General features: G+C 39.3%; 1 protein-coding gene across 9 annotated transcripts in view; it reads left to right on the top strand.

Annotated features, from left to right (window-relative positions):
• Window positions 1–13,152, top strand: part of ATG2B (autophagy related 2B) — an 82,615-nt gene that overhangs the window by 7,232 nt on the left and 62,231 nt on the right. For 7 of the 9 annotated variants that reach the window (XR_011562698.1, XM_070775655.1, XM_070775656.1 and 4 more), the window contains exons 2-5: window positions 5,488–5,640; window positions 6,334–6,436; window positions 9,798–9,960; window positions 10,749–10,928. Coding sequence is in view for 8 of the 9 variants with exons in the window: in XM_070775655.1 (XP_070631756.1) it covers window positions 5,488–5,640; window positions 6,334–6,436; window positions 9,798–9,960; window positions 10,749–10,928 (599 nt within the window). In the remaining variant the exon portion in view is untranslated. Of the gene's footprint in view, window positions 1–1,981; window positions 2,145–5,487; window positions 5,641–6,333; window positions 6,437–9,797; window positions 9,961–10,748; window positions 10,929–13,152 lie in introns of all 9 variants that reach the window. The other 2 variants (XM_070775658.1, XM_070775657.1) reach the window with 1 other exon arrangement.

The following is a 13,152-nucleotide window of genomic DNA, read 5'->3' as shown; positions in this document are numbered from 1 at the left end:
AGGTCTTTGACTTCTTGTAGTTTTTGTTGCACTTGATCATTCTTTATGTTATGTTTCCACAATTTTCTGGGACAAGAGTTTCTCTTGATTTTCTTTCTACTTCTCTGCTTATTATTATTTTGTTGTTGTTCACTTTGCAAGTTCCTTTTTCTTGACTTGTTTCTTAAATGTTGGTGTTTATCAGGATTCTGTCCTAGGTCTCTGGCCTTTTTACTCTATGTTAGTTGTAAAAGTCTGTCTCTCCTCACTCCTGTGGCTTCATTTACCTTCTGTGTTTATAAAGCCCCTCTGTATAACAGGCCCCCATGGCTCTCCTGAACTCTAGACCAGAGCACCCACTTGTGTCCTGGACATCTCCACCTGGGAGTCTGCTCAAATACACTCTCTGGAACTGAGCTTCTCACCTCTCCCTCCCCTAACTCAGTACATGGCATCACTGTCAAAGCCGTTGCCCAGGCCAGCAACTTGGGAATTATTTTTGATTCTTTTCTTTTCCACTCATTATGCCAGTTATTTCTACTTCTTAATATGTTATAAAAAATATCCATCCACCTCTTGCTCTTCTCATTGTCCCTATCCTTGCCAAGCCAATTTCTCTTAGTTTCTCTTATTTGTAACAGCCTTTCTGCTTGAGTTTTGCTTCCTCCTGTGAGTGGCCCATGGGATAGTTCTTTTCTCATCATGGCGCCCTTGCTTAAAACCTTTCAGTGGTTTCACATTGCCCTTGAGATAAATTTCAAACTCTTTAACATTAATTACAAGGGTTTTTGGATCCCGCTCACCCTTATCTGTGTAGCCTTATCTCTGGCTCATCAGCCTGGCATGCTACACTGAAGCCTAAAGCAGCTTTTTCCCTCTGCCCAAATACTCTTGTGTCTCAGATATATGTATTTGCACATACTGACCTCTGCTTTTCTTGAATCCTTCTACATGCTACTGTATCTGTCTGGACCATTGTGTGCAATTAACTCCTCAGCTCTTTGGTCTCAGCTTTAAATAGCACTTCCTCAGGTGGCCTGCCTTGAATCTCCAGACTAGGTTCTTTTACAAGCTAAAGTAGTACAGTGTATTTCCTCTGTCATTCAACTCATCACATATGTCTTTTGTAGTAAGCTATTTTGTCAGCTTACTGAGGACCAGGAATCATCTGTGTCTTGGTCTCTGATTTCTTTATCCTTAGTGCCTGAGACATGTATAAACGTATTTGTTGTTCAGTTGTTCAGTCACTAAGTCGTGTCCACCTCTTTGTGATCCAATGGACTGCAGTATGCCAGGTTTCCCAGCCCTTCACTGTCTCCCAGAGTTTGCTCAGACTCATGTCCATTGAATTGGTGATGCCATCCTGCCATCTCATCCTCTGTCGTCCCCTTCTCCTCCTGCCCTCAGTCTTTCCCAGCATCAGGGTCTTTTCCAGTGAGTCAGCTCTTTGCATCAGGTGGCCAAAGTACTGGAGCTTCAGCTTTAGCATCAGTCCTTGCAATGCAGATTCAGGGTTGATTTTCCTTAGGATTGACTGGTTTGACTACCTTGCTGTCCAAGGGAGTCTCAGGAGTCTTCTCCAGCACCACAACTCGAAAGCATCAGTTCTTTAGTGCTCTGCCTCTTACATCCATACATGACTATTGGAAAAACCATAGCTTTGACCATATGAACCTTTGTTGGCAAAGTGATGTCTCTGCTTTTTAATATGCTCTCTAGGTTTGTCATAGCCTTTCTTCTAAGGAGCAAGTGTCTTTTAGTTTCATGGCTGCAGTCACCATCTACAGTGATTTTGAAGCCCAAGAAAATAAAATCTGTCACTCTTTCCACTTTTTCCCCATTTATTTGCCATGAAATGATGGGTCTGGATGCTTTGATCTTAGTTTTTTGAATGTGAAGCTTTAAGCCAGCTTTTTCACTCTTCTCTTTCTTCTTTGAGTAAGTTAACAGTTTTACTTTCTTGTTCTTGTGATTTCAAAATGCACTTGTTTTTTCTCTTTAGTGTCTCAATGAGATCCTGGAGTCAGCAGATGCACCTTTAGAAGTCACAGAAGGATTCATACAGTCAATTTCTCTGTCCGTTCCATGGGGCTCCTTGTTGCAGGACAATTGTGCACTGGAAGTGAGGGGGTTAGAAATGGTCTTCCGACCTCGACCCCGCCTAGGTAGGTGTGTTAGGTATTTCTGTTTGTTTCTATTTTTACTTTTCAGAGATTGGGAAAGTAGCCTAATTGCATTAAGTTGAGTATTTAATTTAGTACCTTGCATGTATTTGTAAGATTCTCAGTAGGTAAAATTTTAGGATGTGGCCCATGTAGGGGGGTGGGTGTGATTGTATCTTCAGAGTTATTTCTCTCTCTCCTTACCCATAAGAACTTGAGTATATAGATGATTGGTTTAGTTATTGGTTACCAGTTATCTAAAGTGACATATGCTTTTTTTTTTTAAGTATAGTTGATTTACAATGTCAGGTATACAGCAAAATGATTCATTTATCTGTGTGTGTGTGTACATGTTCTTTTATATAGATCTATATATTTTTTCAGATTCTTTTCCATTGTAGGTTATTATAAGATATTGAATAAAAAGTGATTTATGTTTTCAAAATTCAAAGTATTGTGCCAGAAGCAAGGAAGTGCTCAAAGACTGATGGAGAAATGTTAAAAGGACACAGGATTGGGTTTGAAGGGGCTCCCATTGGCCAAGTCTGGAAAATTTGAGTATCAGAAAGGATAATGACAATAATGAATTATAACGCACTAAAAGAAAAACCAAAACCCAAAGTCCATGTTACTACGAATAAGTAAATAAGTACGTAAGGGGGGAAAGAAGAAGGATTGCCACTACTGATAAACATATAAAAAATAAAAGATGGAATATCACCATGTTTTCAAGCACCATAGTAGAAATTAATGCAGGTGAGGATCATCAGTTGATGCTGACACCATTCTGAAGGTTTGAGGATCTTGATATTTAGACAGTATCAGAATATCTCCTTCCATTTACGTATTATTTGCAGAGAGAAAAAGTTTCTTCTCAGTGGAGAAAATTGACAGTCACCACCATAACTGAGTGAGCAGACTTGATCTCATCATCAGTGGGTCACACTGACGGCACATGTGTTCTGAGGTGATGGACCGAGAAGGAGGGGCTCACTTATGTACTGTTCTTGCTAAAAGTGGTTAGTCTGAGTCAGACACTGAGGAAGCAGTCAGGCAAATCCAAAACGAGAGAAAGCCTGTTAACTAGCTGGTCGGTACTGTTTTTGTTTTTTTTTTTTTAAAGGTTCAGTTATGAAAGACAGTGAAGGTAGAGGAACTATTTAGATTAAAGGAGACTAAAGACTTGATAACTAATTGCAATATGTAACTTTTTTTCTTTTTTCCTGTGGAGGGTATGTTGAGGCAGGTGGGAAGATTGGGGTATTGAATGTATGGTGGTGATAGTGGTGGCTTAGTAGCTAAATCGTGTGCGACTCTTGCAACGCCCTGGACTGTAGCCCGCCAGGCTCCTCTGTCCGTGGGATTCTCCGGACAAGAATACTGGAGTGGGTTGCAGGATTCTTGCTTCCTCCAGGGGATCTTCCCGACCCAGGGATTGAACACATGTCTCCTGCATTGCAGGTAGATTTTTCACTGCTGAGCCACCTCACTGAATGTATATAATATATTGTGTTGATGTCACATCACTTGGGTGTGTTAATGGTACTGAGCTTTTGCAGGAGACTGATCTCATTCTTAGGAGTCACATACTCCAGTTGTTAGGGATGAGTGTTACAAAATCTAGTTTAGCGAAAGCTTGTGTGTGTGAGTCTATGAGTGTGTGAGTGTGTGTGCACGTATGTGTAATCTTGATGAATCTAGGTGCAGGGTATGCATTGTACATATCTTAGGACTGAACATTTTCAAAAGAAAACTTTGGGAGGGAAAGTTTTAAAGTAGTAGTAAGCCGTTGTTCACGAGTATATACACATAGTAGCTTTAATTATGCATATGATGGGTTCTGATTTATCAAACCTGGATATTGTGCTTCTTGCATGCCAGATGCTGTTCTGAGTAGTTTACAAGTAGTATCCTCACAATAACTCTTTGAAATAGATCCTTTTAATTGTATTCATTGGACTGAATAGGAAATTGATGCATAAATTGTCATTTAATAACTTGACCAAGGTCATAGCTAGTTAAGTGGAGAAGACAGGGTCTGGACCCAGGGAGTCTAGTTCTGGACCGGCTGTTCTTACCACTGTGCTGTGCTGTGTACTGGACTTACTGAAGAGTAGTTGTGTCTGGCATGTTATAAGCTCGTAAGGTTGTGATGGTGAATCATCTTAAATTATGAGCGTAAATGCTTCCAGTGACAATTGATGTTTGTAAAGATGTTATGTTTGAAGAGTTATGATCCCAAGTTTTGCCTAAAACATCTGTGCATGGAAATTATTAGTAACCTGGTATTTAATTAACAAGAATACTTTATATGTTAACCAAGCTGAGGAGACATACTAGTACATTCCTATGGAAAGTGAAATATTTTACCCTTATTTTAAAAATATTTCATTAGAAGGACTTTTAACTTTAATTTTAGAAGGCAATAATTCTAGTAATCTCTTGTCAGTTTGTTTTAGATAACATAAGGAAGTGTGATAGAGTTCTTTTATAAGGATATACCTGGAAAGGACTTTACACAGTTTGTGTGTTCCTTCTCCAAGGCTGCTCTTCTGGTTTGTCTGCATTTATACTAACCTTCTAAAGCCCACGTCGGCTGCTACCTCTACTTTCCGCTGAATTCCCTTAACTAGAAGATTTAGCCTCTTCTCTTACCTGATATGATATTTTCTGTTGACACTCTGTGGTTGTCTATTAATTCTTCTTATTTATATCTCGTTTCTTCCACTATCTTGTAGTCTCTTTGAGGGCAGATTTAATAATTATTGTATTTTTCTACCCTATAAACGGAGTCAGCCAACTATGGCCTGCAGATCAAGTCTGGTCTGTTACCTGTTTTTATAAATAAATTTTTATTGAAATATCACCTGGTGTACGTATTCTCTCATTCATTAATTCTCTCTGGCTGCTTTTGTACTAGAGTGAGAGAGCTGAGTAGTTGTGATAGAGACCATATGGCCTCAAAGCCTCAAATATTTGTTATCTGATCCTTTGCAGAAATTTTGTTGACCTCTGTTCTACAGCATTTTGAACAATACCACCCATATAAAATATCCATTAAATACTTGAGTAAATATGTGAATAAGTATTTGGCAGATATATACCATGTAATGAGAACATGTGTCTCAACTTCTTTCTGTGATTTTTTTTCCTCCCTTCTTGGATATTATAAGGTGATGTTTAAATCTCAGGAGTAAGTTCTAGAATACTGTATCCCTGGGTGATACCATGATGCTAAATATCTCTTGGGGGATTAAGAACTTATTAGTTTGAAATGTGTAGTTTTAAGGAATGGCTTAGTTGTAACCATGAGAAGTTATTGAGGATTTGTCTGTATTTTCTGCAGCATCTGCTTCTGAGCCCATGTATTGGTCAAGCTTCATGACCAGCAGTATGCAATTGGCAAAAGAATGTCTTAGCCAGAAACTAACAGATGAACAAGGAGAAGGATCTCAGCCTTTTGAAGGACTTGAAAAGTTTGCTGAAACCATCGAAACAGGTTTGGCATTATTGAGTATTTAAAAAAATTTTAGATTGTATTTAATAATTTAGTACCTTGATTTAGTATGTATTGTGTAAGAAAAACTCATTGGAGTAGTTTTTTAAAAAATTGCTATTCTTACTTCAGAACTTTAGAATTGAAGTTATTTAAAAAATTATACAGTATTTGGACTTCCCTGGTGTCACAGTGGATGGAAACCCACATGCCAATGCAGGGGACATGGGTTCAATCCCTGGTCCAGGAAGATTCCTCATGCTGCGGAGCAACTAGGCTGCTGTGCCACAGCTCCTGTGCCCGTGTGCTGCAACTGCTGGAGCCCATGCTCTGCCATGAAGAGTAGCCCCGTCACGCCCCACCTAGACAGAGTCTGAGCCCAGCACTGAAGACCCAGCACCACCAAAAGCAAACAAATAATTTAAAAAATTACACAGTATTCAGTTTAAATCATGTTGTTTTTTCACCCTAGTTTCTCCTTTATTTTATTACGCTTGCATAATGAAGGGATTAGAATTCAACAGACAGTGTTAGTCATTGCCCCAGGATAAGATGTAACACGCTGTATGTTCTCAGCCCACAAAATATTTATTACAAAACTCAAAATTTGGGGCTTTTTTTTTTAAGGTACGAAATTCAACTTTTATTTTGTAAGTTCTTATTAAACTAATTTAGTATTTATTTGGTTTATTCTAGTACTAAGAAGAGTAAAGGTCACTTTTATAGACACTGTCTTGAGAATTGAACACGTGCCAGAAAATTCCAAAACTGGAACTGCACTTGAAATTCGAATAGAAAGGTAAGACTTCTTATATCTGAAAACAAATTACCCAGTTCTTTTCTTTATAAATAATAAGATCTGACTCATCAGATTCAGGATACTTTAGGAGATTCAGTCAGTCAGTCAGTTTAGTCGCTCAGTCGTGTCTGACTCTGCGACCCCATGAACCGCAGCACGCCAGGCCTCCCTGTCTATCACCAACTCCCAAAGTCCACCCAAATCCATGTCCATCGAGTTGGTGATGCCATCCAACCATCTCATCCTCTGACGTCCCCTTCTCCTTCTGCGCTCAATCTTTCCCAGCATCAGGGTCTTTTCAAATGAGTCAGCTCTTTGCATCAGGTGGCCAAAGTATTGGAGTTTCAGCTTCAACATCAGTCCTTCCAATGAACACCCAGGACTGAGCTCCTTTAGGATGGACTGGTTGGATCTCCTTGCAGTCCAAGGGACTCTCAAGAGTCTTTTCCAACACCACAGTTCAAAAGCATCAATTCTTCTGTGCTCAGCTTTCCTTATAGTCCCAACTCTCATATCCATACATGAACCACTGGAAGAACCATCGCCTTGACTAGATGGACCTTTGTGACAAAGTAATGTTTCTGCTTTTTAATATGCTGTTAGGAGATTAGATGTGATTATATTCAGTTAATATATTACATTATTTCAGAGTAAAGTGTTGTTCTCCAAGTTGTGTTCCAATCCAGTTATTAAAAACAAAGTACCAGTTGGGGTATAACTATTTGAATATTTGAATTCACAAAGTAATTCTCATTTAGCTGATACCAAGTCAAAATAATGACTATTTGAGTGATACTAAATTTAAGGTACCCTGTTGGAGTATTTCAGGTTTTTCATATGAACAATGTACTATTTAGATGTATCTCATTACTGTGAAAGGATTTTTGCATTGCTTCCTTTTATCTATTTGCTGCTTTAGGCTAAGACTACTGTTTTCTTGGGGGATTCTGTGAGGGTATTTTAAGGTCAGTATGTACAGTAGAGATTAGTTAAAAAGATATAAATACATCACTTTTAGTTTTCACTGTATGACCACCTGGAACTCCTATAAATAGACTAAAACAGGGATTGATTTACATACACACTGCAGAGTGTTGTTTTGAGGTTATGACTCTTCACCAGTGTCTTAATGCCACATGAACTGCCAGCAGAGATGAGCAGAGTGAAGTATGTACACCGAGCACCAAAGACACTTTGTTTGTGGATATGTTGGGAACCTTTACTGAGCTTTAAACAGATATGTTCTGATTTCTGTCTTTGACAAAATATACCTATTAGTGAATCAGTTACTGTTAACAGATCTTTGAAATTAAGTTGCATTACCTTAAAATGGTGTATTTAAAAAGTATCTAAAATCTTCTGCATTTAGAACAGTATTACTTTGGAAACAGTGACAGATTTTATTTTCTTGGGCTCCAAAATCACTGTGGATGGTGACTGCAGCCTGGAAATTAAAAGACACTTGCTTCTTGGAAGAAAAGCTATGACAAACGTGCTGTTAAGTAACTTCAGTCGTGTCCGACTCTGTGCGGCCCCATAGACGGCAGCCCACCAGGCTCCCCCGTCCCTGGGACTCTCCAGGCAAGAACACTGGAGTGGGTTGCCATTTCCTTCTCCAATGCATGAAAGTGAAAAGTGAAAGTGAAGTCGCTCAGTTGTGTCTGACTCTTAGCAACCCCATGGACTGCAGCCTACCAGGCTCCTCCGTCCATGGGATTTTCCAGGCAAGAGTACTGGAGTGGGTTGACATTGCCTTCTCCAATGACAAACCTAGACAGCATATTAAAAAACAGAGACATCACTTTGCTGACAAAGGTCCGTCTAGTCAAAGCTATGGTTTTTCCAGTAGTCATGTACGTCTGTGAGAGTTGGATCATAAAGAATGCTGAGCGCTAAAGAATTTATGCTTTCAAATTGTGGTGCTGGAGAAGACTCTTGAGAGTCCCTTCGACAGCATGGAGTTCGAGCCAGTCAATCATAAAGAAAATTGGTCCTGAATGTTCTTTGGAAGGACTGATGCTGAAGCTCTAGTACTTTGGCTACCTGATGCAAAGAGCCAACTCATTTGAAAAGAAGATGGAGGGCAAGTGGAGAAGGGGATGACAGAGGATGAGGTGGTTGAACGACACCACCAACTCAATGGATATGAGTTTGAACAAACTGGGAGATGGTGAAAGACAGGGAAGCCTGGCATGCTGCAGGGCACACAGCATGTGCTGCACAAAGAATCAGGCACTACTTAGCTACTGAACAACAACAACAACAGTTTAATTTAAGCTGAAGATGAGTGGTAAGGACTCATAGAATAGTTACAGAAATTCAAGCAATGACACATCACACTCTTGTTTAGAGTCAAGTGCTGTCTCAGTGTTTCAAGAGATGTTTGTGAGAGAGCACAGGAATTATTTTCCTTGGAGCTAACTTTAGGAAGTTATTCATTTTTTCCCCAAATTTAGGAGCCTCAAAATAGTACCTTCTTGGGGTTAATTTAATGTTTCTTCATGAAAATATTTACGAGAGTAAAGCATGATAATGCTGACACATATGTGATAGGTATATTCTAAGAAGAGCTAACACTTGAAAAATTTCTTTAATTTCAGCAGCTGTGTGTATTTCTTTTTTTTAATTTTATTTTATTTTATTTTTAAACTTTACAAATTGTATTAGTTTTGCCAAATATCAAAATGAATCCGCCACAGGTATACATGTGTTCCCCATCCTGAACCCACCTCCCTCCTCCCTCCCCATACCCTCCTTCTGGGTCGTCCCAGTGCACTAGCCCCAAGCATCCAGTATCGTGTATCGAACCTGGACTGGCAACTCGTTTCATACATGATATTATACATGTTTCAATGCCATTCTCCCAAATCTTCCCACCCTCTCCCTCTCCCATAGAGTCCATAAGACTGTTCTATACATCAGTGTCTCTTTTGCTGTCTCGTACACAGGGTTATTGTTACCATCTTTCTAAATTCCATATATATGCGTTAGTACACTATATTGGTGTTTTTCTTTCTGGCTTACTTCACTCTGTATAATAGGCTCCAGTTTCATCCACCTCATTAGAACTGATTCAAATGTATTCTTTTTAATGGCTGAGTAATACTCCATTGTGTATATGTACCACAGCTTTCTTATCCATTCATCTGCTGATGGACATCTAGGTTGCTTCCGTGTCCTGGCTATTATAAACAGTGCTGCGATGAACATTGGGGTACACGTGTCTCTTTCCCTTCTGGTTTCCTCAGTGTGTATGCCCAGCAGTGGGATTGCTGGATCATAAGGCAGTTTATTTCTTATAATTGCAAATAGGTCTTCCTAAGAGTTTTATGCAAATGCTCTTTTTGTTTTTAACTTTCAGAACTATGTACTGTGATGAAACTGCTGACGAGTCCTCAGGAATTAACGTACATCAACCCACAGCTTTTGCTCACAAGTTACTTCAGCTCTCTGGAGTGTCTCTCTTCTGGGATGAGTTTTCTGCATCTGCAAAATCCTCCCCAGTGTGTTCAACTGTGCCAGTGGTAAGGAAAACAAATCAGAGAAGCCAGAAAATGAATTCACAGATTTTCAGAAGGTTTACTTGAGAACTATTAAAATTTCCTAGGATGTGTGATGTGTACTGATGGGTTTCCTTGTGATCTGAGAGTTAACACAAATATTCAGTAATGGGGACATATATTTCAGATTTAAAAATACATTTGTAAAAAAAATACATTTGTAATTAATGCCATTTCTACCAGAAATACATTTGCTGTGTATTAATTTAATAGAGAAACATTGGATTTTATGTCCTAGGGAGAAATGGCATATTAACATCTAATATCTTTTTTATAATAAAAACAGGCAACTAAGCAATATTCACATTTACCTTCCATGATGCATGTATTGTTGAAAATGTTATGTTACAAGTCATATCTTGTAAGAATTTTATAATTAAGGAAAAAGAACTGTGTTCATCCCTTCTTAGATTGGAGAGCCCTTTTATAAATCAATCACCTCATAATTTGTCTTTTACTTTATTTCACAAATCGTATTTTCTTAATTATTGGATGTATATTAAATTTTCTTATTATGTAATTTGAACAGATGCTGTGCTTTTTTTCATAAAGTACTTTTCCATAACTTGCCTTTATTAAGCTACTGTGCTATGTTTTATGCTAGTTCTGCAATACTGGTTTATCCATTGTCACAATATAGTTGTCACGTAAATACTGTATTCTTCTTAAATTAACAGTCGTGTTTTACATCTCAGTTTACTTACACTAAAGTATTGGAAGGAATTACATTTTTTCTTCTTGCGTTACTGTAGGAAACAGAGCCAAAGCTGTCACCTAGCTGGAATCCAAAAATTGTTTATGAACCTCACCCACAACTAACAAGGAACTTGCCAGAAGTAGCACCTTCTGACCCAGTGCAGATAGGAGGGCTCAATGGTAGGCTGGAGTTGAGTCTCACATTGAAACAGAATGAAGTACTTCCTGGAGCTAAGGTCAGTATTTGCTTTATTTTCTGTAGATAAAGTAAACCTGGAGGCATTCTTTATGCTGTGGCCCTCTGACTGGTTCACATAGACTGTCCTGTGACCAGGTTACCCACTGCCTTGGAGTCAGCATTTTTACCCGCAGTTGGTGCCTCTGTCTGCATATCTTGGAGTTCACCTGAGGCCCACCTTTGCCCATCTGCTGCAGCTCAGGGTTTGAAACTGTCTCCTGTGCTCAACTTTCCCCCACTTTCAAAAATGTTCATTAGTTCAGATAACTAGGAGTTTCTTAAAGAATCATTTTCATCATGAAATTAAAAAGTTAAAAGAAGGAGAAATTAAGAAAGCGTGTTAGCTGAAAGTGAAAGTTAGTTGCTCAGCCATATTCGACTGTTTGCAACCCCATGAACTATAGTTGCCAGGCTTCTCTGTCCATGGAATTCTCCAGGGAAGAGTACTGGAGTGGGTTACCATTTCCTTCACCAGGGTATCTTCCTGACCCAGGGATCAAACTTGAGTCTCCTGCATTGCAGGCAGATTCTTTACCATCTGAGCCACCGGGGAAGCCCCCGTGTTAGCTGAAGGAGATGTTTAATTATGTGTATATAAAACTATCCACCTATGTGTATTTTGAACAGAATGTCCATGTTTATAATTGTATAATATTTATGAAAAGAGATGAGTTTTTTCCATAATGTTGCATAGCTTGTAGAAGTCACTGTAAAGACAACTGTACCTCTTTCTTAGGGAGCAATACTGAACAGTCTGGAGAGTCAGGAAACTTGAATTTTTTTAGTTAGTTAATTATGTGTCTTTCAGGTTATTGTTTTCAGGTTCTTAAACCTAATTTTCCACAGTTTATTGTGATCCAAAGTCAAAGGCTTTGGCATAGTCAATAAAGCAAAAATAGATGTTTTTCTGGAACTCTCTTGCTTTTTCGATGATCCAGCGGATGTTGGCAATTTGATCTCTGGTTCCTCTGCCTTTTCTAAAACCAGCTTGAACATCTGGAAGTTCACAGTTCACGTACTGCTGAAGCCTGGCTTGGAGAATTTTGAGCATTACTTTACTAGCGTGTGAGATGAGTGCAATTGTGTGGTAGTTTGAGCATTCTTTGGCATTGCCTTTCTTTGGGATTGGAATGAAAACTGACCTTTTCCAGTCCTGTGACCACTGCTGAGTTTTCCAAATTTGCTGGCATATTGAGTGCAGCACTTTCACAGCAGCATCATTCAGGATTTGAAATAGCTCAACTGGAATTCCATCACCTCCACTAGCTTTGTTCATAGTGATGCTTTCTAAGGCCCACTTGACTTCACATTCCAGGATTTCTGGCTCTGGGTGAGTGATCACACCATCGTGATTATCTTGGTCATGAAGATCTTTTTTGTACAGTTCTTCTGTGTATTCCTGTCACCTCTTCTTAATATCTTCTGCTTCTGTTAGGTCCATACCATTTCTGTCCTTTATTGAGCCCATCTTTGCATGAAATGTTCCCTTGGTATCTCTCATTTTCTTGAAGAGATCTCTAGTCTTTCCCATTCTGTTGTTTTCCTCTATTTCTTTGCAGTGATCGCTGAGGAAGGCTTTCTTATCTCTTCTTTGGAACTCTGCATTCAGATGCTTGTATCTTTCCTTTTCTCCTTTGCTTTTTGCTTCTCTTCTTTTCACAGCTATTTGGAAGGCCTCCTCAGACAGCCATTTTGCTTTTTTGCATTTCTTTTCCATGGGGATGGTCTTGATCCCTATCTTTGGCCACCTCATGCGAAGAGTTGACTCATTGGGAAAGACTGTGATACTGGGAGGGATTGGGGGTAGGAGGAGAAGGGGACAACAGAGGATGAGATGGCTGGATGGCATCACTGACTCGATGGACGTGAGTCTCAGTGAACTCCGGGAGTTGGTGATGGACAGGGAGGCCTGGCGTGCTGCGATTCATGGGGTCGCAAAGAGTCAGACACGACTGAGCGACTGAACTGAACTGAACTGAAACCTAATTTTACCATATAATCTGTGTAAAATGCACTTTAGGAAAATATCAGGATTTATTCATTTGTATTTTCACAGATATAACTAGCTCTAGACATTTGACTGACTACTGTATGCCAGAGCCTGTGCTGGTTGTTGGGACAGACATAGAAATGAAAGGAATGCAATCTTTGTCTTAATAAAAGTATAAGAGGCATAGACATGGCTGTGGGAATGTGTAAGAGGGAACCACTCTATACATGTG

This window comes from Bos indicus, chromosome 21 (genome assembly GCF_029378745.1).
Source record: "Bos indicus isolate NIAB-ARS_2022 breed Sahiwal x Tharparkar chromosome 21, NIAB-ARS_B.indTharparkar_mat_pri_1.0, whole genome shotgun sequence".
Classification (NCBI taxonomy): Eukaryota; Metazoa; Chordata; class Mammalia; order Artiodactyla; family Bovidae; genus Bos; species Bos indicus.
Note: the sequence above shows the minus strand (reverse complement) of the source record. Positions and strands in the feature narration are given on the sequence as shown.